Raw genomic sequence first — 25353 nt, forward strand, 5'->3', positions numbered from 1 at the left:
GTCCTTATCACTTGCTAATTTATACACAGTAGCATGGGGGAAGGAATCAAATCACACACGAAGGACCTGTCCAGCATCCTTTTGTGTGTCTGTGTCAACACCTGTGTGCACTGGTGGGTGCATGCCCACACATACAGACTAGCACTACTGTCCCAGTAGGACAGAAAAAGCTTATTGGTTTAGGCAGTTGAGGGTCATTTAGGCAAATGCCATTTGAGGGCTATTCAAATTCACAGGAGGAACAATTAAATCAATAAATAGGTAGTTTATTAATCATATTAATAACAATGATGGGTCAAATAATCAGGAATTCAGCCAATCTGGCAAGTATGGATGAAAATGAAAGGCAGCCTTTCCACCCCCCCTAGGTTTTTATATCTAAATTATGTGAGAGTGACTCAGACATACACCCAATATGAATCAGTATGGGAAATAATTTCAAGACCTTTGCTAGTGATGAAAGTGCAAGTTAAGCTCATTAAGTCTTAGTGGTGTTTATGTCAGCTGACCTCTGTAAGCACAGACTGTCTGGTTCAATTTTTACACCTCAAGTCAAAGTTCAAGAAAGCCAGCTAAGGTTTCAACTTAAAAAGCAGTGAAGGAAAAAAAAGCCACCACCCACATAAAAATAGACACAGTCTGTATGCTCTGCCCTCACCTTCTTCACACCTCGGTGTGAGAAGCTACCGTGCACACTGGTGCAAAGAACCATTAGGGATATAAAGACAGGTCACAGGGTCTCCTGGGTTCCTGGAAACCCTGGGCAGAGGGGAGTTAGGTGGCAGACATAAGTAAGGACCAACTCTCTCAGAATCACCCAGTCAGCACAGCTAACTAGACTGTGATTTTCAAAACACAGCAGGAGAGGAGAGAAAACTCTCAAGAAGCCGCAGAGGCTTCTGCCCTTAGTTTATCTAGTTTCTCGGAGGATCTGGAGTCCAAACCACTACCCTAACCTGAGGTGACAGACCCATTCCCCTCTGCGCCACCACTCTCGGCGGTATTCCAGACAGAGTACACAGTTTTTCAGGTTTTTTGTTTTTGTTTTTAAGCAAGGTTTAATTAAACTGCACGGCATCCAGGAGAAAGAAATGTACCAAAGAATCCAACCTGAGACCAGATTATACATTGTAGAAGGGGGAAGAAAAAAAAATCAATGCTAATCAGGAGATGGAGCACTGTAATCAGAAACAACTCCAAAAGAAATCGTACAATAAATTATTTTTTAAAAGAAACTGATCCACATGCGGACAAAGAGGAACGCACGCACACGTACACACACACACACTCTTCGCACGTGTCACTCTAGTCTTTTATTCAGTGTTGACTATGGTTCCCATGCTGGTCGCCCTGGGAAAGGACACGAGACAACAAGCCACGGCCCCCTCTGCCACCAGTGGGATGAAATTTAAGACAATCCGAGAGGGAACCCACTAAGTTGTTAGAAACGAGTAGAAAGAAGGAAACAGCAGTTATCAAGGAAGATTTTAATTGCTTCAAAGAGGGAGAGAGGAAGAAAGCACAGAAATCTAACACAAGTAAAGGCACAATGAACGTGGAGTTGAATGGAACCAAACCCTTCCTTCGGTTAAACAGTTATCCTTTTTTTTTTTTTGTATGTGTTTTGAAGGTGGTTGGAGTTTTGTTTCATTTTGTTTTTAAGAGATGAATCTTGAAGGCAGAGTTGTAACGCCTCCCATTCCCTAGATCAGAGTGGCCTAAAGAAAGCCACCTTGACCACAGATAGCCAGGGATTGAGATTCAATAGGGAAGGAAAGACCACAACTGGAATGTGAAGAATCTGATCTGCAGTTGATCGTAGGTTGGGTTTCCAGAACAGACAGCTCGGTGTAGTGCTATCAAAGGGCCTCAGATGCCCTACACTCCACCCCCAGAGCTTTGCAGAAGGGAAGGACCCTGGAGTCACACTTCTCCCCCACTCCCATAAGCACTCAGCCTACAGATTATTTCAAGTGATCAGGAGAATTAAAACACACCCCAACCCTGAGTTGCTTTGTAGCAAGTCTATTTACAATTTTATCTCACCTCTCCCTGGAGGTAAATCTGGGTTTCAAGTTGGGAAGCTACGGGGTGAGGGGATGCCCCCAGGGCAGTGGCCAGCGGCTAGCCTTCTTGCCTCTGCCTGTGGCCAGGGCTGGGGTGAATTTCTGGAGATGGGCGCCTCACGTCCGTCAGGTGGGACAGCACCCTACGTGCTCTCAGTCTGCGGGCCCCGGCTCTGCCACTGGAGGGAATCCCCACGTGAGAGAAAACCACACCTGGCGTATCAAAGTGCTATGATCCAGGTTTGGTGACCAGAGAAAAGGGGGAACAGGGGCACCTAGCTCATTTAAAAACCTGGAGGCCACTGCCCTGTTTCCCAGAAAGGGCAGTAAGAAACAATTATTAAGTTTTTCCCCCCGAGAGAAAAACATCATAAAACCAAACCCACGCAGGGGCTTTTAACACAGCTTCCTGATGCTTGGTTGGGCAAGGTCTCTTCCTGCTGGGAGGGGACAAGGGGGTTAACGGGACTGGGCAACAGCCTCAACATGAGACCACCCAATCTTCCACTGAAGAGACGGCATTCCCACAAGCAGATAAAAAGAGCAGTTTAAAAGGTGAGAAGTTTTAGTGCTCTTGCAGCCAGCCCACCTTAAACCTGTATTACAAGCTTTTTACAGCATACAAAATAGATCAGTAACTACGAGGGTCACAGTCCCATTCTTCAATAGTAAATACACATGATAATAAATCTGTTATTAACAGAGGGACCAAATAATGTATAAGGCAAAGACACTGAAATAGGTACTGGGGTCATCAGCATGCTCTGAAGAACATCCACCAGACTAGATCTAGTCCCAGGCCGTTTTTCATGAGGCCAAGAAAATGAAGATACAATCAAGACCCATGTGACACGGTCCCGATGCTGGGGACTATGGTGGGCAGCAGGTCACAAGGGAGGAAGATACCAGCCCCAATGAAAAGCTGGGATTTGGCTTTTACACGTGATGCTTGTTTTGATGATCCATGTTTGAGTAAAGAGGGGGGAGAAAAGATACACTTTGATAACGTTGTACAAAAGGCATCAATCCCCATTTCAAAAATAAATGGGAAGACTTCACAGTCCAAGTTCAGTAACCGGTCAGCATCTACCCTGGAAGTCTGCTGCAGTAGCAGGTCTTGTACTCTCTCCTTTTCCCTCCACTAGCGTCCCCTCTCTCAGCTCTACAGGCTGGGAGGTAACTGCTAACAGATTTGAAAATAAGAATGATAAATAAAGACTGATTAGAAAAAATCTAGTGACAGACCTAATCATGGTTTGCCCTGAAGTCCAGGGGACAGCCAAGGATTGCAGACCCCACAGAAATAACCCAAGCTGTGAGCTCTCTTATCTAGCCTTGGGAAGACCTGGGTTTCACTGGGCACCATATACAGACCCTTAGTCTGCGACCCAACAGATTGGAAAGGCCCCTAAGGCAGTTTAAGCCTTGGATGTATCTGGTGAAACATTCCACTGACTTTCCATTCCAAGGAACAGCCATGGCTTCTCTGCTCTCACTCCAAACTCTGAGTAAACCAAACCATCTGGTGCGTGGAGCCCAGGCGCTCCACCGTGCTGCAGGAGAAGGGCGAGTCCCTGCACCACGATCCAAGCTCAGTTCCTACGTAGGTTGGGAACCTCCCTTTCCTCTGTGCTCTTTAACGAGAACCTGGAAGACGAAACGACATATTGCTGGCTGCCTGGGAAGATCGGCTGGACTGACATACACCTCACCAAAATTTTTGTGCTTCTTGGCACAGAGGGGTCTTTGACTACCCCATAAGCTTCCTCACCCTTCTCTACTCTGCTGTGTGAACCCCTGCAGTCTTGGGGGTTGAGTGCTGGAGAAAGGAACAGGGAGAGCCTGCTCAGTCAGATGGGCTGTGACCTTCAGAATGAGTGGGCCATTCAAGTCTTTCCTAGCCTGCAGAGCTGGTCTCTTTCCCGAGCTGCTTCACCCTTCCCTTCTGTGTCATCCTGGAGCATTCATCGCAGGCTGAAGTTTCTGAACAGGATTGAAAGGTCAGTGGCCTTCCAGGCCAGGCAGAAAAGACTGAGGCAGCCTCATGGTCAAGGTTAAGGCCAAGGTCCTATCTTCCTATCTCTCACTAGAGGTTTCTGGGGCTTGTGAATCAGTAACGAATGAATGAAAGGGACTGTTCCCTTAGGGGACAGGTGGTGAGAGGCTGAGGTCCCTCAGCCTCAGCACCTGAGGAAGAGGAGCAGGGAGCCCCAGAGGGTCCCTGTGCTGCGGAGGAACTGACTGGCTCTTAATGGATCCTTAGTTTATTTCACCCTTTTTATTACATGTTTAGTTCAAGTGATTAGTATTTAGTGTTATCTTCAACTTACTTCTGGGTAGGGGTGTGGGGTGGGGTGAGAGCAAAACCAAAATAACCGCTACGAATCAAAGCAGACCCATTTCCTTGCCCATTCTCCAAACGTGACCTTTAAAACAGATCACTTCTCTGCAAACTCCTTTCCTGTTTCACTCAAAATGCCCATCCCCTCCCCTCGAAGTCCTGCTCATGCCAGCCTCATAAACTAATGAAATATAATAAACCCGCCAAGCTCCCCCAACAGTGGCAGGAGAAGGTAGGGGTCCCCTTCTCCACCCTGCCCCAACAATGAGTTAATGCATCACAACAAGGCACCTTTCCCCAGGAGGAAAGCAGGACACACGGAAGCTTCTTCCTCATATGGCTAGCGGGGCTCATAGAGGAGGGATGGATGCAGGGTCTGGGACCCTACTGTCAATGTGAAGAGTCCAGTCACCAAGTCCAGAGATGAGATGCATAGATGGAGGTGAGCTGGGAGGACGCCTGGAGTCTAGAGGTCGGTTGCACTGGAGAAACACGTTAGGAGCTGTCATGCAGGTTTCCAGGGAATGGAAGGGACCATCTGAGAAGAAGAGAGGGTCCATCCTTTTCCTGAGGAACAGGACCAAGCCAGGCTTCACCTGAGAATGGGTGGCAGAGGTGGGGCTCCACGGGCAGCTGAAAAAATAAAAAATAAAAACCACATACACAAGGTCACCCACCAGACCCTGAATACCTTAAACATTCCTAAAAGGAGAGACAGGCTTGAGACAGACTCTTTAAGCTAATCTTTACAATCTGGGGATGAGGTTTTGTTGTTTTTTTAAGAAAATGCAGATGAGGAAGCTAATTTTAACCTAAGAAAAGTACACCAATTCTACATCCTCAGCAATCATGGAAGAACTTTCATGACTCTTCTTTCTCACCTCGGTTTGTTTTGCTGGGATAAATTCTCTGAAAGTGTTTATACTCTTCTGGAGCAGGAAAGTCTTCTACTGGATGGAAAGAATACTTTGACTCGAAATCATCTGCAGAAGGAACAGAGTGTTAATTCCTGTCACCCTTCCTCGTGCTCCCACGCCTCTGCGCCAGGTCTGACCCTCCCTGGACTAGTCCCCCGTGCTTTCTGATGTACCAAGAGGGCTGGCCTTGCCCACGAAAGCAAGGTTCATGAGCACAGGAAGGGAATTACTCTCAGCATCTCGCAAGCACAGAGGATGTGTTCAAAGGCTCTTTACGTTAAGAAGTGAGTCTTTGTACTAGTTCTTTACATCTTTTCACCAAAAACCAGGCACATACCAGGGAAGGAGCCCAGCTGTTTGCATGGGAGGAGGAGGAAATAAAGTTCTGTGTTTCAGTAACACAGTCATCCTACAGACAATCACCAAAGGAAACCAACTGAACTGAATCCACAAACTGGCAGAAATTAAGCTAACACGGGAATATCTGTCACCAGCTAGTGAGAGATCTGACCAGATAATTCCCTTCTGGCCCAGGCTACCCTCATTTAGCTCTGCCACATGGTTGGGAAAGCCAGGTCGTGGCCCCCACGCCCACTCTCCATGGTCCCTCTATGCGTGTGGCTTGACCACATTCCAAAGGGCATATTTTCAAAGAAAAAATACTGGTCCACCTAACAGAAACAGATGAGGGCAGGAGCAGAGAAGAGTCAACCATTAAAGAATCTACAGGGGGAGGGTATAGCTCAAGTGGTAGAGTGTGTGCTTAAGCATGCATGAGGCCCTGGGTTCAATTCCCAGTGCGTTCTCCAAATAGAATAAATAAATGAACCTAACTATCTTCCACTCATAAAACAAACAAAAGAATCTACAGGGCCGTACACAGATCTTTCTAGACGTCAACAAAGGGTCTGACAACACCCTCTGGACAACCTTTACTTAGCGCTCCATCCCAGACCTAATGAATTAGTCTCTCTTAGGTGGGGCCTAAGATTCATTTATAACCTTGGAAAAGTTAACCTGACCCACTCCTGATCTAGTCAATCTCCTTGCACCACAGATAAGGGAAGTGAGGTTCAGAAAAATGAAGTGACTTCTTCAAAGTAACGCAGCTCGTCAGTGGCTTTGGATTATTAGATAATATTGTATACAGAGTGTTTTGTTTTTAAAGGGTCAGAAAGGAGCTCTTTTTCCTGGGACGATATGCAATTCCTGTCTCAATAATCCTGAAGAGGATCACTCTCTGACCTAAAAGCTCACCACAATAGTAAGGCTTGGGGAGTAAGAGAATGGCTTTAGAGTTAGCACAATCACTGTTGCTTTTACTTCAAACTATCCCAAAGGAACCAGGTCTAGACTCCGCCTAAGGAAAGGGATGTCAATGATGGGACCCAGAAGTCTGAGGGACAGTCAGGAGAGGAACTGCAGTACACAGAGGACACCCAGCCTCCACTCCCACTCTACAGGGGCCACTGAAATTAGTGAGGTCACCACGGGAACTATGAGACTGAAACAGCTAGGTACTTACCCAAGAAAGATCGGACAGTGGTAATGGAATCTCTGTGGCCATTCCTCAGGGGAGGTGGAGGAGGAGGGGGTGGCCCAGCTGGCGTCCTTGAGGGCGGAGGTGGGGGCTTTCCTCGGCTCGGGGGGTCTGACCCATGCATTCGGTATGGGGGAGGGGGAGGGGGAGCATCCCTGGCACCATTTCGGATCATGGGTGGCGGGGGTGGAGGAGCTGCAATGAAAACCCAAAGCAGTTAGGTCTGGATGTAGAGATGGTGAGGGGCAGGGAGGGTTGAGAGACATGGGCTAAGAGAGGGCCTCGGTGCTTTCCCAAAGGACCAGGCTCTGTGAGTCTCCGAGCAGCATGTTAAATATCATATTCACCCTCTCCTCATTCCTGTTTAACAACATGACCATTCTCCCAGATGCCAAAGTTCATTATAAACATGACTCCTTGTCATTTCCCATGACATGTCAGTCAAGAGTTCTACTTGTTCTTGATGATTTTTTTCCTCTGCTTTTCCATGCCTTCCTCCATTCTTCTCAGTCAGGGCTTTCTCACATTTAGCCTATTCTGCTGCAAAACGCCTCTCAAATGTTCTCCTTGCTTCTGCTCTTACCCTTCCAATTCGTTCTGCTTACCATCAACTCTCTAATCTCCCCCAAAATACTTGCTCGTACTTTTTCAAGGGCTTTGTGTTTCCTACATTGTGAAGTTTCAAATCCTTAGCTTCCACCTTGACTGGATCTCACCCAATCATTTTCCTTTCTTACACAGTAACCTACCACGTCAGTCAGCCTGATCTCACCTCCTTTCTCCCTTCCTTGACTCCTTCCCTGTATGTTGGATTAGGTACACTCTTCTGCCCTGCCACTGTCGCCTTGTATCTCTCTACCACTCTACTGTGTGTATTATAATTATCACACACGCTTCTCCCCAGTATTCCTCAAAAGTCAGAGCAGTGTCTATTCATCTGAGTTCCCAAGCTCAGCCAGAGGTACGGCACATGGTAGGTACTCCATCAACATTAGCTGAATAAACCGAATTACATCTGCTTTGCTCTTGTGACGCCCCCGAAATACTCAGAAATGCCATCCCTCTTCTCTGACTCCAAATCCTACCTTTCCCTTGAGGTTCAACTCAAGTCCCAGCTTCTCAAGGCTTTCCCAAAGCAACCCACTCTGGTCTGGTTCCCTCTTCCTCTGCCCTCCTGCAGCATTTATGGGCTATGACACTCCTCCTAGCACTTAGTAGGACAGACTGAAATGAGCGATTTTCAAACTACATATATAGTAGGTTCATCTGCAAAGATCACATATTTCCAATGATAGGCTCATTGTTCAAAAAAATTGGGAACACTTCTTTTGGAACTGTCTCCAAAGCCTGTAATAAATATTACCAGATGGTCACATCCCATTTCTCAGGTCGCACCACCAACAAAAATATCTGTACCTACAATGACTCTGATTTTTGGCCATTTTCCAAAATCAAATTCACCCTTAAAAGACAGAAAATTTGCCGCTAAGCATAAGGTAACGTCAAAAGCATACTGAACATCGCTGGGACAGGTTCTAATGTGTTCAAGTTACATTATTTCTATGCTTTTCACTAACTAACCACAACAACAGCTACCAAGTATTTGGTATCCATCATGTTCCAGGCACTGTTCTGGGTATTTATATGCATTAAATCTTTAAAAATTCTTCTAGCCATCCGTGCAAAATTATGTGGTATTATCCCCATTTCACAAATGAGAAAACTGGGACTCAAGTTATTTGTCTAAGGTCATGGACCTAACAGACCCAGCACACTTCTGCTGCTCTCTCACAGTAAGAAAGCTGCTACCTACTGCTTTTCATAACTACCGCAAGTATTAAGTATCTCCCCAACACATGTGTAACCCAGTGAGATGGAAGTGTGTCTTTTGGTACCTAGGCCACATCCAATAAGCAGCTGTTCCCTAAACAGTACATGGAGAGACTGCTTAGTTTAACAGACAACACTGTTTTAGTAATAAGGGGATATATTAATATTTCTTCTGAATTACTGTCAATTTCTGTAGAGTGATCATTAGTTAAGGATGAAACAGTAATGCGATGATGTGTACAGACAAGGAGTTTGGCACCGTAGGCACCGTAAATGTTAGTTTTAGCTTCCCATAAAACACGCTCAGAATGTCAACTCTTCCTCACTCTTCAAGGTCTGTTTAAGTATGGACAGGGGCCATTAAACGCAATACTTAAAGAGAAATCTCCAGATTTCTGAACTCTGTTTTCATTTCAAATCTACCCAAATGGAAGCTTTTTCAGGTTATCTTCAAAATATTTCCCTCAGATTTCTCAGGGTCCTGGGAGTCTCCCTCTCCTGCTAGGGTGGGGCCAGGAGGAGTAAGGTAGACAGGATTAACCAAGCTCAAAGGACAGCAGTGAGATACTGAGCAGGTGGCAGTGATTAGAGCCAACCTGGACAGGCAAAATGGAGCCAAACCAAGAACCACCAGCTTGGCTCCTCCAGTGCCCTCCCTTACAGTCAATCATCCCAACCAGGCTCTGCTATCTCTAAGAAGTTTCTGGGCTCTCTGTAACATCCAGTTTTAAGATTATTTCAAGTGGCAGAGTTGGGACCCTAAGAAACAAGCAGTGTGCAAAAGAAGCCTTGGGATGGGAAGACGGACTTTTATAATCCAAGACAAAGCCAATTTTGAGGAAAGCATGATGGTATCCTATTCTTTGAAAAACAAAAAAAATTCCCTTAAAAATATTGTTTTACTCTGCAGGAAAAATTCAGGAAACAAACTCTATGGATCACTTATGAGGGATTTCTGGGTCCCTGAGCACCCCAGGAAGGCAAAAGTAATTTTCAAACATAAACAATTTGTAAATAAAGGCATTTCTAAGGGGGAGGGTATAGCTCAAGTGGTAGAGCACATGCTTAGCATGCACAAGGTCCTGGGTTCAAACCCCAGTACCGCCTCAAAAAATAAACAAACCTAATTACTTCCCCCAGTGGGGGGAAAGACAAGGCATTTCTATAAATTAAATAATAAATTATTTATAAATTAAATACTAAAAGTATTTTTGTAAATTTTGTAAATTTGTAAATAAAAGTAATCTTTCAAATGTAAATTCTTAGAGAAACAAAAGTCTAATATCTCATACTGTTATCACAATATGATTTATTAATAGAGATGAAAACTACCTGGATGTCCTCTGCATAAAACCACTAACAGCACACCACAGTTTATGAAGCACTTTTATGTGTTCTTTTATTTACGACCCCCTCTGAAGGTACTGTGAACACCATTTTACAGATGCAGAAACAAACTCAGAGACTCAGAGTGAATACGCCCCATATCACAAAACAAATAGAGCCAGTGTTCGAAAGATCTCTGATTAAATGTTTTTTTTTTCTTTTTCAGTGCATCACTCTCAAGAACTGCTGCCCTGGTTACTGACACAGAAAGCAGGCTGAGGCTCGTGCCAGGCCTCAGGCTTGGTGATGGCTAGCAAACAGAACAAGGCTCATAACTTCACATTTTCTAAAGAAACCACAAAGAAAGGCCTGAGGAGTGGGAAGCAAGAAGTCTGCAGACATTTAAAACAACTCCGATCAACCCACAGAAATTACATTTTTCTCCGCTTCTATTCCTGGTTGGGGTTAGAAAGAGACAGGCTCTGCTCAGATAAAGGGTCATTTTTTTTTTTTAATCCCTAAAGTTTGTAAAGTCAAAGGTCACTTTAGGACTATAGCCTTACAGGTAAAGCCAGGGAGACACAGGCTGGGCAATGTGCCCAGTTCCCAGGGGACTCCCTGACGTGGGCTGCCAGCTTCCTGAATACAATTCTCTGTGTGCCTCGTTCAGCAGCAGTTCAGTTAATGGGCTTTTAATCCAAGTTTCCTGATGACATACCTGCTTCATTAATGACCTCATCTATAACTGCAGGGACTGACTATTTAAAAGCAAAGCTCAAAAGCCATTTGCAGAGGGTGCGGCTCCAAGTCAAATGATGTAACAGAATATGGGAGTCAAAATTCCTGAGTCTAAGAAGGCCCCAGAGAGCCCTCCTGGTCTCATTCATTCTTCACTTCCAGTCATGCTGCTTTGTAAGGTCACACACCCTCTTCCACCTTTTCCAGGGTCCCTTGATCCCCTCCTTACTCAGTTTAGGACCAGGGTCCCTCGTTACAATCGCTCCTTTACACACACCCTGAACTCCCTTGCCCTGTTCTCCCTGATAGTCACACGTGCCTAACAAACGCTCACCCTGGTTACACGCAACTCTGACCCCAACGCACTACCTGCAAATGCACAGCTGAACACATGCTGAGCTGAGGACTCTCACTTTACATGTGTGGCCTCTGAGCTCAAGTGGGCCTTTCGCGCTGCTGGTGATCTGAGCATGCTTCCCTCCTCCACTCACTCTCCCACGCTCCCAGATGACCATTTAGTGTCCTCTTCTCTCTCTCCTCAAATCTATTTCTTTCCCCTCATTCACAGCGTATCTCCTTGCTTTCAATTTCACCAAGAAAACTGAAGGAAAAAAAATCAGAAGAAACCTTCCACATGCTCCTACCATACACACACCACCCACCTGCTTTCACGAGAGGCTCTGCCTGCCCCCCTGTCACCAGGAAAGAACTACCTGTTTTCTTATCTAAGGGCAACCTCTGACCTGTGGATCAAAATCCATTCCTTCTTGCCTCCCCAGTGACTTTCCTCAGGCCGTTTTCCCCGACTCTACTGGATCATTCCATCAGCATACAAACAGATGCTGAAATATCTCCCATCACGTGTGTTGGGGGGGCAATCCTCAATTTCACATCCTCCTCCAGCAACTATTCCATGTACCTGAGCCCCCATCCCCCTTTACAGCAAACTCTCTAAGAGATTTCTATATTTAAATACTGTTATCTTCACCAATTCTTCTCCTATTCCTGCATTCTTGAACCCTCACCTTCACCCTCCCTCCTCCACCACTCCACTAAAACTACCCAAAAGGGTCCCATTTTGTTTGGGGGAGTGTCCCCAAAATCACTCCCATGATCAGAGACCAATGTCATTCTCAGTCTTCAACTTACCTGACCCAGCAGCACAGGACCCAGCTGACACTCACTCCACCTTGGAGTTTCTCCATCACTCTCCTGGCGTTCCTCCGTTCTTCCTCACTAGAGGCCCTTTCTCAGCTTCCTGTTTAGTACTCTGATCACTGACCACTCAAGTAAGAAGGCCTCACCTCTTCTCTATCCACACTCCCTCCCTAGGTGACCTTACCCTACCGATGGTTCTCAATATCCTTCAAATTTCTCTCTCTAGCCCAGACCTCTCCTGAACTTCACAGTCTGATAGCCAATCACCAATTCGTTATTTCCTCTTGGATGTCTACCAAGCATCTCAAACTTGACATCCAAAACTGAACGCCAATTTCCACCAGACCTGCCGTGATCCTACCCATCTATCAAGTTTAATGCACTAGCCTCCTAAGTGGTCTCCTTTCCTTCTGCGATCTGTTCTCAACACGGGAGCCAGTCACCTTTTCAAAAGGTAAATCAATTTCAAGTTCCAACCCCCACAGTGGCTCCCTATCTCACACAGAGTAAAACCCAAAGTCTTCACAAAGCCCGGCAGTGTTCCCCCATGGAATCTAGTTTTCTGACCACCATGTCCTGCCAGTCTGCCCCTCACTCATTCTTGTCCTGCCACAGCGGTCTCCTTGCTGTCCCCAGTCTCAGGGCCTTTGTGTTTGCTGCCCTCAGGGCTTGCTTAGCTTACTCCCTCACTTTCTTTAGTCTTTGCCAAACTGTCACTTTATCCGTAAGGCCTTCCCTGACTCAACCCCTACCCTCACTCCTGCAATTTAAAATATTACCTCATCCCCACCCCAGTATATCCCATCCCCTTCTCTGCTTTGTATTTCTCTACACCATTTATATACTCTGTGTGTGTGTGTGCGTGTGCGCGCACGCGTCCGTGTGTGTATATGCATTTTTTTTTTACTAATTTATTTGCTTGACTGTCAAGGAAAAAAGGATTTTTTATCTTTTGTATATATTGCTGTTTCCCTTACAACAGTCTGACACACATAAAAATCTGTTGAATGAGAAAGTGAATTCTTCTTCAGTTCAGAAAGGATGAAGAGAAAAGATAAATTCATCTCTCAGGATGATAGGAAAAAAAAGCACTTACCTGCTCCCCGACTGGGAGGGTCTCGGGCTGGGGGAGGTGGCCTATTACTTTGTAAAGAGGGGGAGGCTGAGGTGGGTGGGGGAGGCGCGAGGCCTCTGACAGGCCCTGGTGTCTTCCTATGCAAAGAATTGTGTCTCTGTGGCAGCTCAGGGGCTGACTCGTTAGTGGGACTGGAGGGTCCATTGGGGACCCCAGGAGGCTGGCGGTAAGGCGGAGGAGGAGGAGCCAGAGACTGGCTACTTGGTCCCGTTCGGATATTCACAGGGGAAGGAGGTGGCTTGACGTGGGGTGGAGCAGGAGGTCCCTCTCGACCAGGGTGAAGCCTCTGCCCCGGCGTGGGCGGCAAGGGCTTCTCTCTGTTGTAGGCCGGGGCTTTGTTGCTGTGCATAGGCAGAGGTGTAGGGGGGGCGTTGGCACGCCGTCCTGGGGGAGGTGGAGGAGGGGCCGAGGAGCTGTGCTTCATGCCCGTACTGCTGGTGGTATTAGGCCGAGAGAGGTCCGGTAAGGAGGGTCTCTGCATCCGGGGCAGTTCTGGGAGTGAGGCTCGGTTGTCTGTATCATCTTGAGGGCGTCCGCTGGCTGTGGACACTGGAGGTCTTGGGGCAGCAGCTCGAGAACTGGGGACTTGGAGGGCTGGCTTACCAGCTAGGCTCTCTACAAATACACCAGACAGCACCGGTCAACAGAACTAGACATACATTGGTCAGCATTTCCATGTCACCCCGCCTCCTCAGTGCAACCTGCACAGCTGCAGGGGAGGTCCCTGTACAGTTCTGGGTTTGAACCCAGTTCCGAGCTCTGGGCCCAGTCACAAAGACTGCTAATACAAGCTGAATGCATTTTTATTTAATCCCTCAGATTTGCTTTATTCCACCCTGTAACTCTGCCCCTGCTCCCACTCCTCCCCTCTCCCACCTTTGCCATACTCCTCAACCACAGATGGCCCAGCAGAAACGAATGCTCTTGGGAAATAGCCTAAGGAAGTACTTATCAGATACCTGAACCATCCTTGGCTCCCACAGGGCGGAGCTTTGGCACTCCTCCTTGGAAGAGACCTCCCTTGGGCTGCAGGGCAGCTGCTCCAGAGCCATAACCACCACTGCTTCCTTTGGGTTCTGGAAAGCATACCATTAGGATTTTCATTTCATGTGCTCTGAAGCTGGTGACCAAGTCAATACCGAGGAGAAACCCCTCTCCTCTATCTGGGCTTAAATTTGCAAACAAACCAATACTGCTTTCATCTTTCCACTGAAATAGAAAGATGGGCCTCTCTGCTCCACAGCTTCGTGGGGTTGGGGATGAAACTGTGCTGTGACGACAGAGAGAACAAAAGGAATGAGGAGCCAGCCTTCCTTTATTTAGGGCGGACAGATAACCAGGATAAAGACATGTTCAACAGACTTCTTCAGGCTCTCCTCTCCAAGTCCCACGTGGTGAGGAGGCTAATGGCTCAGGGACCCAGGTGTGAGAAGAACCCTCAGAGGCCCTCCAGAATGAACACTTGTAGCAATTACAAAATCATCGTTGGCTTTAGCTGAGTGGTTTATAGGACTGTGGTGGTCTCCTCAGAGCAGCCAAGGATGTGCCCTAAAAGCACTAGTGACAGTAGGAGATGGGGGGCTTAAGACCCTAAGAAGGCTTCTCAAAGGTCAAACAGAAATTCTGAAGGTATTCCAATGAAGAGATGGGAAGACGGCCAAAGAACATCCCAAGACAAAACTCTCCCACTCAGGATCCAACAATAAAAGTGACAGCCCCGCCTAGTCTCCAAGTCAGTTCTGGGGTCCCCAGGTCACTAGGAGAGAAGCTCAGACTCACTCTCGAGGATGGGAGCGCTCCGATCATTAATGCTGGTCACCTTCTTCAGCTTGGTCCCCTTGCAGATGTCCTGTAAGAGAGCACCTCGACCCCGCTGCTCCTCTCTACTCAGCCTGGGCGGCTCAGTGTTTGCCTGAAGAGAGAAATGTAAGTTCACCCTAAACAGTCCCCTTCATCACAAGCTCACGATGAATGTCATAAGTCAACTGGATTCCCTGAGATGCCTGTCTAACCTAGGAAGATACACATGCCAAACGACAGCATCAATGTCCATTATCATCCTTATTGGAACTTCTTCTCGTGTGGTACCTACTGTAAAGGGTATAGGTCTCTCGCCTCTTCAGAAGCTTCTGATAGGAGGCCTGCACTGACACCTACTGAGTACCTATGTGTTAGGCTTCTACATCTGATGCTCTAAGTGTATTATCAACATAAGGCAAACATTTATTTTACTATATGCTACTATATCTCAGGCATTGTGCTAAGCACATTACTTTCATTGTCTGTTAAACTTTTTTTAAACACCTTTATTGTGGTATAATTCCTGTACCGTAAACTACACATATTTCAGATGTACAATCTGATAAATTTTGATTGATGTATACACCTATGAAACCACCACCACAATCAAGCTAACATTTCCATCACTCCCCAAGATGTGCAAATTTCGAATTTCTGATTTATCCCTTCCCACCCCTTTTACCCTCTGGTAACTGTAAAGTGTGTTCTCTGTGTTTATCTCACTTAAATCGTGAACTGTTCCTATGATCAGCTACAACAGGGGCACAGGGACAGACGACTAGATAAATGGAACAAAACAGAAAGTCCATAAGCAGGCTTAGCTCTATACAAGAAACAGTAAAAGTGTATTTCACCAGGGCAGAAAAGACAGATTATTAAATACAAGGTGTAACAACTGGTTAATTCTTAGAAAAAAATAATGAAGTTAAATACCTACCTCATAACTTTACTCTCAAACAAATTCTAGCTGAATTATAAAATTTAAGTGTAAAAAAATAAAATCACAGAAACAATAAAATCACAGAAGTACTATATGGAAAAAATAAGTAAGGGAAGACTTTTTTAAGCAAGACAACCAAAATACAGGAAAAGATTAACATAGTTGCTTACTAAGAATTACTTAGGAACATAATAAGCAGATGACACATGGGAAGGAAAATTGTCTGTGACAAATGTAACATATGATAGAAACAAAGGCACTGTCCTAAATCTCTAGAGCATTAACATATAAAAACGACTTAGAAATCAACAGGATAATAAGCAAAAGATGCAAACAACATTGTGTGAGAGACGTCAAAAGAGCCAGCAAATATGAAAAAAAATTTCAACCATAATAAATAAAAAAAAAAAGCAGTGTAAACAGTATCATTATCTATAGATGAAACTGGTGAGGTTCAAATTATAAAGAGAGATTGCTAGCTTCATAAAGGTAGGGACCACTGGCTTGCACAGTGCCTGGCACACTGAAGATGTTCAAAAACATACAGAAATAACCATCCTGCGGTGGGCACAAGGATTCAGGAAAACAGGTACTCTTTTCTACTCCCTGGGGTAAGACAGATTGGTATGATTTTTCTAGAAAGTAATTTATGTATTAAAAATCTTTCAAAAGCCTAACACAAGACTTCTACTTCCAGGTTCCGACTTTAAGACAATAATTAGAGACATGCACGAAGACGACAGTAATAGCAAAAACTGGTTTGTAACAGCATAAAGCTGAAAGTAACCTAACAGTTCAGCCAAGAACAACGATGGTATAACCACACAATGGATGCCAGTCAAGTGCTTAAAAATGTAGAAGTAAACAGCTTTCATGGAAGTCAATGCTTGACACCATCAAGTAAAAAAATATTATAAAACAATACACACAGCGTGATTCCAGTCTTCTCTTCTGTAGAACAAGAGTAACAACAGACTCTAGCTCATAGAGTAGTTTTGAGAATTAACACTTTTGAAGAACCCAACCCAGTGGCTGGTATATAGTAAGAGCTCGATAAATAGTAGCTGGCTTATATTTGGAAGAAAAAAAGATACACACATATAGAAAATTTCTGGAAGGATATACACTGATGCTAGCAAAAGTTAATTTTGGGTAATAATTATTTATGTTTGTCTGTATTATTTTCTAGTGTGCCTACAATAAATATGTAAAACATACAAAATGTTAACAAAGGTTAACTATAGGTAGTTCAACATTTTCTATGTTTATTGGTATTCTCTAGTTTTTTCCATTTTTAGTACAATAAAGAACTTTAATGATATCACTAACTATTTTAATGACATCACAAGTCATTCGTGATGGATTAATGAGTAAGAAGAGCAGATAAGAAATCAGTTATGTATATAAAGCACAACCTCTTTTTATTTTAAAGAAAAGTAGAAAGAACTGGTGCAGCACTGTGGAGGACAGTAAGGAGATTCCTCAAAAAACTAAAAACAGACTTACCATATGATCCAGCAACCCCACTCCTGGGCATATATCCAGAGGAAAATATAATTCAAAAAGATACATGCACCCCAATGTTCATAACAACACTATTTACAATAGCCAAGACATGGAAACAATCCAAATGTCCACTGATAGATGACTGGATAAAGACGTTGTGTACACGCGCGCGCGCCACACACACACACACACACACACACACACACACACACACACACACACACACACAATGGACTACTACTCAGCCATAAAAAAGAATAAAACAATACCATCTGCAGCAACATGGGTGGACCTAGAGATTGTCATTCTAAGTGAAGTTAAGTCAGAAAGAGAAAGAAAAATACCATATGATATCACTTATATGTGGATTTTTTTTTAAAAAAAGGACACAAATGAACTTATCTACCAAAGAGAAACAGATTCACAGACACAGAGAACAAACTTATGGTTACCTGGGGGTAAAGGAGGTGGGAAGGGATAAATCAGGAATTCAAAATATGCACTGCTTGGGGAGTGATGGAAATGTCAGCTATCTTGATTGTGGTGGTGGTTTCATGGGTATCTGTCAAAATTCATCAAATTGTATTTCTGAAATATGTGTAGTTTACTGTCCAGGTATCATATCATAATAAAGGTAATTAAAAAAAAAAGAAAAGTAGAAAGATACAGAGGGAGGGAGGGAAGAGAAGGGCACACAAAACTGTGATGAGTGGCTGGATTATGGGTAACTGCTCCATTTTGCTTACCACAGTTCATACATTTCTTGAACATATTACTTTGGTAAAGAGAAAACTAAACATGTCTAAAACTGAGTTCATACCCTCCTCCACAAACCCGTTTCTCTTTCAAATAGCACCATCATTCAGCCAGTCCCCCAACCAGAGTCATTCAAATCTCCTTCCTCTTCCTCATTCTTCCCCCTGTCAGCAGACTGTTAGATTTTACTTTCTCAGTGTCTCTTGTGCCCACTCTCCATCCTCACTGCTTTAGTCCAGACTCTCAATTTTCAATTGCAAAAGACTTCCGTCTCCAGTCTCAACCTCCCTGTCTCTAGTCTCAACTCCCAATCCACTCTCCACGCTGTTAAGAGTGATCTTTCTAATATAAACCGATCATGTTACTCCTGATGAAGAGACTTCAGCATCTCCCCATCACCACTGTGAGAAAAATCCAAACCCTCCGCCTATACCCCTCATACCACCTTTAAGCAATAATCCAAACCTCTGTGCTTTCTCACAAACAGCACCCTTCCACGTTCTGCTTGCTCAACTTCGAGTGCCCTCTTCTCTCCCTTCTTTTTCTGGCTAAACTCGACTCATCCTTCAAGATTCAGCGCAAGGCTTATCTCCCCGCTTGCCGCCTTCTCTGACTGCCTCCTCTCCCTCCGACCACTAGTCAGGTGCCTTTCTTTGTGGCCCCATTTATCTCTGCGTAGCACAAGTTTTGCCTGTTGACTTGTCTGTCTCACTCATTCCACTGGGAGCTCCTGAAGGCAGAAACTGTTTCGTATCTGGGTGATGGTATTATAGATGACTTTTACTTGCTTCTTTTTGCTTATCTGCACATTTTCCTTCTTTTTTAATTATATAAATAAATTCTGGTTGTAAAAGCATCAAACAATATATACGTATAGAGTAAAATTATGTGGCTTTTCTAAATTGTACTGACACACAGGAAACCCCCAACAAAAGGCTACTGCTGGATGACTAAGATGGCATGATGCACGGCAGTCGTGCAAGAGGCAACAGAGATGCGTGAATATACTATGGGTCCCTGAACCCCACTGTATCAAGAGCACCTCTGCTTTTATCTACTTCACTTATTTTGGACTTCCACATACAAGTTCATCTAAAGGGGGATTCCTACATATCCTCAAAACAAAATGTCTAAACACCAAAAGTTACAGGAAAAAACCTAGAGGTTGGCAGACCTGAACTCTAGTCTCAGTTTGAAACAAATTAGCTAGGTAAGTCACTCTTCCCCTTTGGGGCAAAATTTCTCATCTGTTAAGCACACACACACACACACACAAACACCCCTCTGGGGTGTTTGTTCTCTAAAGTCACATTTTACAAAAATGAGTTAGAGTACCCAGGTTCCTTCTTTCTCATGTGACTCCAGGTATCACAACCCAGATATAGTAAAGGTGGCTGCCTTCTTGGTTCAGAAGCCACACTGCTTTTTTCCCCCTTCCCATTATTGAAACTTTAGTCTTCTGACTAATTCCATTAACTCCTTTCTTTCTTGATTGGGAAGGGGATGGTTAGACTTGATGGACTTGGCTTTGGAGCAGAAGAGGAGATGAAATGGTAGCAAGAAACAAGCACTAGGAATTGCCATCTCTTTTCTCAGGGATGTCAGAGACAGGATACACTGAGATTTATAGAACAAATAGTTCCTACTCTGAATGCCACCTGTCCACATCCCCATTTAGACTAAATCAGGACAAAAACAAACAAACAAACAAACAGTCAAAACATTATGGTCCTAAGAGCACTTCTCAGGAATCAGAGAACTAGTTGATGAAGACAGACTTTACTTACTTATCCTCCATCCTCTTACACCACATGCCTTTGAGTACACTAGGTATCCACAAAGGCTGTGAGATAGCTGGGGGGAAGAGCTACCTACCTGATTAAAAGTGGGAGGTGGCGGAGGACCGGGAGGTGGTGGAGGGGGAGGAGGAATTGGCATCCTTGCCCGGCTTGCAGTTGGCACTGCTCTCTCTCCGTTTTAGTCTGCAGCTTTAGGTCACTCATATACCTGAAAATGAAACAAATAAATTCATGAGAAGAACTCTGCCACGAGAGACACTGAGATCAGGAGAACTATGGGACAGGGTCTGATATCAGAGAGAAACTGGGCACCTCCCCTCCTAGCTGAACTGTGATATACGCCAAGGCTTAGTAAACCTTTTCTGTAAAAGGCCAGATAAAAAATATTTTAGGTTTTGTAGACCACATATGGTCTCTGTCGCACCTTATTCTTTTGTTTTGTTGTGTTTTGACAATCTTTTAAACTTTATTTTTTTACAGCAGTTTTGAGGTTCACAGAAAAATGGAGCAGAAAGTACAGAGTTCCCCTATAAACCTTGGCCTCACACTACAGTGTCCCACACCATCTACATCCTGCAGTGGTATATTTATTACAACAGATGAACTTACACTGACACCTCTTTATCACCCAGAGTCCATTATTTATGTTAGGGTCCACTCCTGGTGTTGTTTATTCCATGGGTTTGGACACATGTATAATGACAACTATCCACCACTGTAGTATCGTACGGAATAGTTTCACTGTCCTAAAAATTCTTACGCTATGCCTACTCATCCCTCCTGCCCCAGAACCCCTGGTAACCACTGAGCTTTCTGTTTTTTCAATTGAAGTACAGTTTACAATGTTGTGTCAATTTCTGGTATACAGCATAATGTTTCAGTCATACATATACATACATATATTCATTTTCACATTCTTTTTCATTAGAGGTTGCTATAAGACATTGAATATAGTTCCCTGTGCTGTACAGCAGAAATGTGTTATTATCTATTTTATCTGTACCACTGAGCTTTTTAGTGTCTCCATACTTTTGCCTTTTCCTCTCGTTGTATAGTTGAAATCAGGCAGTATATTATACCCTTCTCATTCTGGCTTCTTTCACTTAGTAACATGCATTTAAGTTTCCTCCATGTCTTTTCATGGCATGATAGCTCATTTCTTTCTAGCAATGAGTAACATTCCACTGTCCAGATGTACCACGGTTGGTTTACCCATTCATCTACTGAAGGACATGTTGGATGCTTCCAAGTCTTAGCAATTATGAATAACGCTGATATAAACATCCTTTCGCAGGTTTCTGTGAGGACATACGTTTTGCACTCATTTGGGTAAATATCAAGGAGCATGACTGCTGGATCACACCGTAAAGGTGTGTTTTGTAATAAACTGCCAAAATATCTTCCAAGGCAGCTGTTCCATTCAGCAGTCTCATCAGCAGTAAATGAGAGTTCCTACTGCCAGCGTTTTGGATTTTGGTCTTTCTGATAGGCGTGTGGTAGGTAGTATCCTGTTGTTTTAATCTGCAATTTCTAGCTGACATATGATGTTGGAATCTTCAAATGCTTACTTGCCATATGTGTATCTTCTTTCGTGAGGTGTCTGTTCAGGTCTTTTGCCCAGTTTTTAATCAGGCTGTTTGTTTTCTCATTGTTGAGTTTTAAGAGTTCTTTGTATGTTTTAGGTAACAGTCGTCTATTAGATGTATCTTTTGCAAGTATCTTCTCTCAGCCTGCAACTTGTCTTCTCATTCTCTTATTTTTACAATATTTTTAAAATGTAAAAACTACTGAGTCATTGGGTCATACAAAACAGGCCATGGACCAGATCTGACTCATGGGCCAAAGTTTACCAACCCTTGGTATAGTCACATCCCTGGAATGTGATCAGAGCATAAATACCATGTGAGAATTCAGCTACTTCTCAGTGGCTTAACACTTAACGCTCAAAAACTATACCGCTCTCTCCTTATTATAGTCTATAAGTGGTCCTGATTTTACATATGAGACTCAAGCCAAGGAACTCTTACCCTAAGACATTAAAGTAGGCGACAAAGAGAAAACCAAAACTCAAGAACAGTAACTACCTCCAAAAAGTCACACCAAGGAAATCCCACTAATTTTTTGAAATTCCACTTCTTGAATCCCCAAAAACTAAAGCCAAAGTAACTGCAGAGGTTTGATTCTGAGCTCTTTACAGGAGTGATCAAAATCTTTCTGTGAATACAGAAGTAACCACTTAAACACTTCTCTCAATGCCCTGGGAAAGATGACAGGAAAGGGCAAATATTCCAAAGGTTCTGTAAAACCATGAATCTTTGTAGGCGAGCAGAATGATCAAAAACATGACTGTGAATGTCTTCAAAATCCAAACTCCTTCCAGTGTAATGCCACTAAGGGCTGGCTGCCCAGCAAAGCTTTCTGCTGCAACCACAGACAAAGAACTGGACAGCAGAGTGGCAAGGTGGTTCCCATGGGGAATGGTGTCTGAACTCACTTCAAGGAACGAGCAGCTGACTCCCCTCTAAGGGAAATAACTTCTCGCTTCTGGTTTCAGAGCTAAGTCTAGTCTTTTATTTGTCAGGGATCTAACATACTAGGCTTGAAAAATTGATCAAAATAGTAAACCCTCATAAGCAGAACATCTATCACCAGAGGCAGGGGTTTAAAATAAAAGAACATATAGAGAAGATGAAAAAACATCCTTCTATGTGAATTCTCTGGCTTCACTATGACCGTTTCACTCAAGTCCCCACAGCATTCTGTTTTTTCTTTTTAATCTTCTCTCCTCTCTCTCCCCACAGCATTCTTACAGAAAGCTAGCAGCAAACAGAAAAAATAATCGTCTATTCAGAAACAAACATTTACAACTAACTCCAGTCATCTCAGTTCCTGCCTTTTCTGGGTTTTCAGTTCTGCCTACTTTGGCCCTTGTCACGGTTGAAATGGTCTCCTAGAATGACCTGGAAAAGAGATTCAGACAAGTCCCTAATTCTTTCCATATCCACAGTTGATCCAATCTACACACGACAGAGTAAGAAATGACCTAAAGGGACAAGCTTATGCCTGATAATGAATGTCACTGAACAGGCAAAGCAGTAATTCTCCAGCAAGGCAAATCTGTTTTTTAAGTCACCCACTGCAAAAGACCATTCCACAGTCAAAGATGCCTTCTTAGAATAGGCTCAATTCAAACTCCAATTTCAAAACAGATCCACCAAAAAAAAAAAAATCACTTTCACCAAGTGACTGATTTTCGAGTTGACTATCAGCAGGGGCTCTTGATCTTTCTTCTTCCTCCAGAAAGACTGCAGGCAAGACACCCTCCTATCAGTGACTGTGAGTACAGGATGACGCACTACAGCAGAGCAGGATCTCTTCCATTTTACAGGTGAAGACCCTGAAGCTCCAGGAGTGACCCCCAAGACCACTCAAGAGTAACGCGCACAGTTAGGACCCAAACTCAGGTTTTCTGATCCCCTTCTACTTCATTAATCACTATGAAAAAATCTCCACTGGAAGTTGGTTGGATTTAGCAACTTTCTACGATTTTTCCCCAAATGAGAACTCAACTGGTTCCAAATTCCTAACTCAGTGATAGACTACAAACAGATCTCTGTATGTTTTCCAAGTGCAGATCAATTTATATAAATTTTAATGAATACAACTTCCCTTTCCCTGAAGATTCCCCAAAGAAGCTTTATTCATACTAATTTAGGATTGATACTACAAGCACTAATCCAGTGCAGAGGGTCTGCTTTGAGAACTGCTTTGAGTTAAGAACAAATGAACCAAAAACAGTTCATGAAGTTTTATGATAAAAAGACAAAGTAATCAAAGGACAAATTCAGGCCTTCTGGAAGCCCTGTATATTGCAATTTTAAGAATCTAACATTTCTGAAGTTAAACCTGGGCTAAAACTAAAAAAAGAAAAAAAACCACATTCACCATAAAATTCAGTAAGCATTTCCTTTCTGATCGATTAAATTAGAACTACAAGTCTTACCATCTGTGTTCTTCCCAGTCCTTGATTTCAGAAATATTCTGAGGTTCTCTCTAGTTTAGCAACACAGTAATTTTCATTCCCTTCTTAAGCCCATCTTAAAAACCATGATATAATAAGCTTTTCACATCCTCAGGAGTCAGTTTCTTTGAAATAAAGATCAGAGAGTATTATTTCAAGTCTTCTTGATGTCAGATTTATCACAGAATTTAAAGGTAAGTCTCCATAAAATTCAAGCAATGCACTTTCAAAAAGCGCTTTCTTCTGTTCCTCAAAAGACAAAACCTATTTCTCTATTCAATTTCCAAATATTCCTACATTTTAGAAGCAGGAAACTTGCTGAGGATGAAGACACTGACTACTGTCTTTTACATTTGATAAATGAAGAATCCAATTTAGTTGTTGCTTTTTTCAAATATTTAAAGTGATCTAAGAGGTATCCTAGTTACCACAACAATGTGAGGCCTTTATTCAGATGGCATTCTGCTGTTACAAAATTCAGGTTTCAATCACAAGTTACTTTAAAAAGAAAAAAAAATTTATTTTAAATCTCACTCTTAATGCCATCCACTTTCATGCTGAGAAACCTCAGGTAACAGCACTTTTCTTTGATCTCAGCTTTGATTACAGAGTAAAATTACAGTTTTTGTACCGAAGTACCCAACAAAATCCCACAGGAAAAATAAAAAAACTGACTTTGAAAGTTTTTTAAGTAGGTTGCATCCCTCAGCAAAGTCTCAAGGGCCTTAGTTTCACCTTATAAGAATCAGTCATATAAATAGGAATTGGGGATGTCAATAAGAAAATTATCTCTCCTTTCTTAAATACATGTTCAATTCTTTAATACCCTATTAAAACTTTTCCCAATATACAGAAAGACAGGTAAAAGAGACATTTCTCTGAAAGACCATTATTAGCTCTACCTACTCTGTCTCCAGATAATCCAAAGAGAAGACAGTTGTGTGTGTCTTCAAGAGGAAAAAGTTTCAGATGTTCACCCTAATGGAATTCTTCTGATCCCACAGTTCAAATTAAAAAGGAACCTAACAGTATCAGAGATGGAACATAAATGTTCAGCAGAAAGAGAAAAATCAGTTCCTCTAGGACAAAGAAAGTCACATAAGAGACAATGGGGTTTTTGTCTGGTGTATTTTCACCCCAGCCAGAAGCCTTGCCTAATGTAGGTGGAGTGGCAACACTTTCCAAGCAAGGATGCTAAAAACCCATTGATGAATCAGCTGTTCACAACCATTCAATAAAACCACAGAAACATTTCCATCATACAAGTTCAAAATGAGCAAGCCCACTTTAAAGGCACATTTCTCAGTCATGTTACAGACAGAATTAAGAGCAAGAGACCAAGGGTAACTGCAAGAAATAAAAATAAGTAGAAAGTGAATGGGTGGACTTTTGTTAAAACCGGATTCCAAATTCAACAGCAATCACCACATTCTGATAAGCACTTAACAAGTACTACTCAAATAACCCTACAGTGGTCCAT

The 25353-nt window shown here is 43.4% G+C and overlaps 1 protein-coding gene across 3 annotated transcripts in view; it reads right to left on the reverse strand.

Annotated features, from left to right (window-relative positions):
- Positions 1-245: 245 nt before the first annotated feature.
- The window catches only part of WIPF2 (WAS/WASL interacting protein family member 2), a 40313-nt gene continuing 15205 nt past the window's right edge, over positions 246-25353 (reverse strand). For all 3 annotated transcript variants that reach the window (XM_072938749.1, XM_072938750.1, XM_072938751.1), the window contains exons 2-8: positions 19929-20060; positions 14831-14963; positions 14011-14127; positions 13013-13666; positions 6850-7059; positions 5289-5390; positions 246-5040 (exon numbers count right to left, since the gene is read on the reverse strand). In XM_072938749.1, coding sequence (XP_072794850.1) covers positions 5000-5040; positions 5289-5390; positions 6850-7059; positions 13013-13666; positions 14011-14127; positions 14831-14963; positions 19929-19991 — 1320 coding nt within the window. In that variant the 5' untranslated portion in view covers positions 19992-20060 and the 3' untranslated portion in view covers positions 246-4999. The remainder of the gene's footprint in view (positions 5041-5288; positions 5391-6849; positions 7060-13012; positions 13667-14010; positions 14128-14830; positions 14964-19928; positions 20061-25353) is intronic.

Source organism: Vicugna pacos, chromosome 16, assembly GCF_048564905.1.
Source record: "Vicugna pacos chromosome 16, VicPac4, whole genome shotgun sequence".
NCBI classification, from domain to species: domain Eukaryota; kingdom Metazoa; phylum Chordata; class Mammalia; order Artiodactyla; family Camelidae; genus Vicugna; species Vicugna pacos.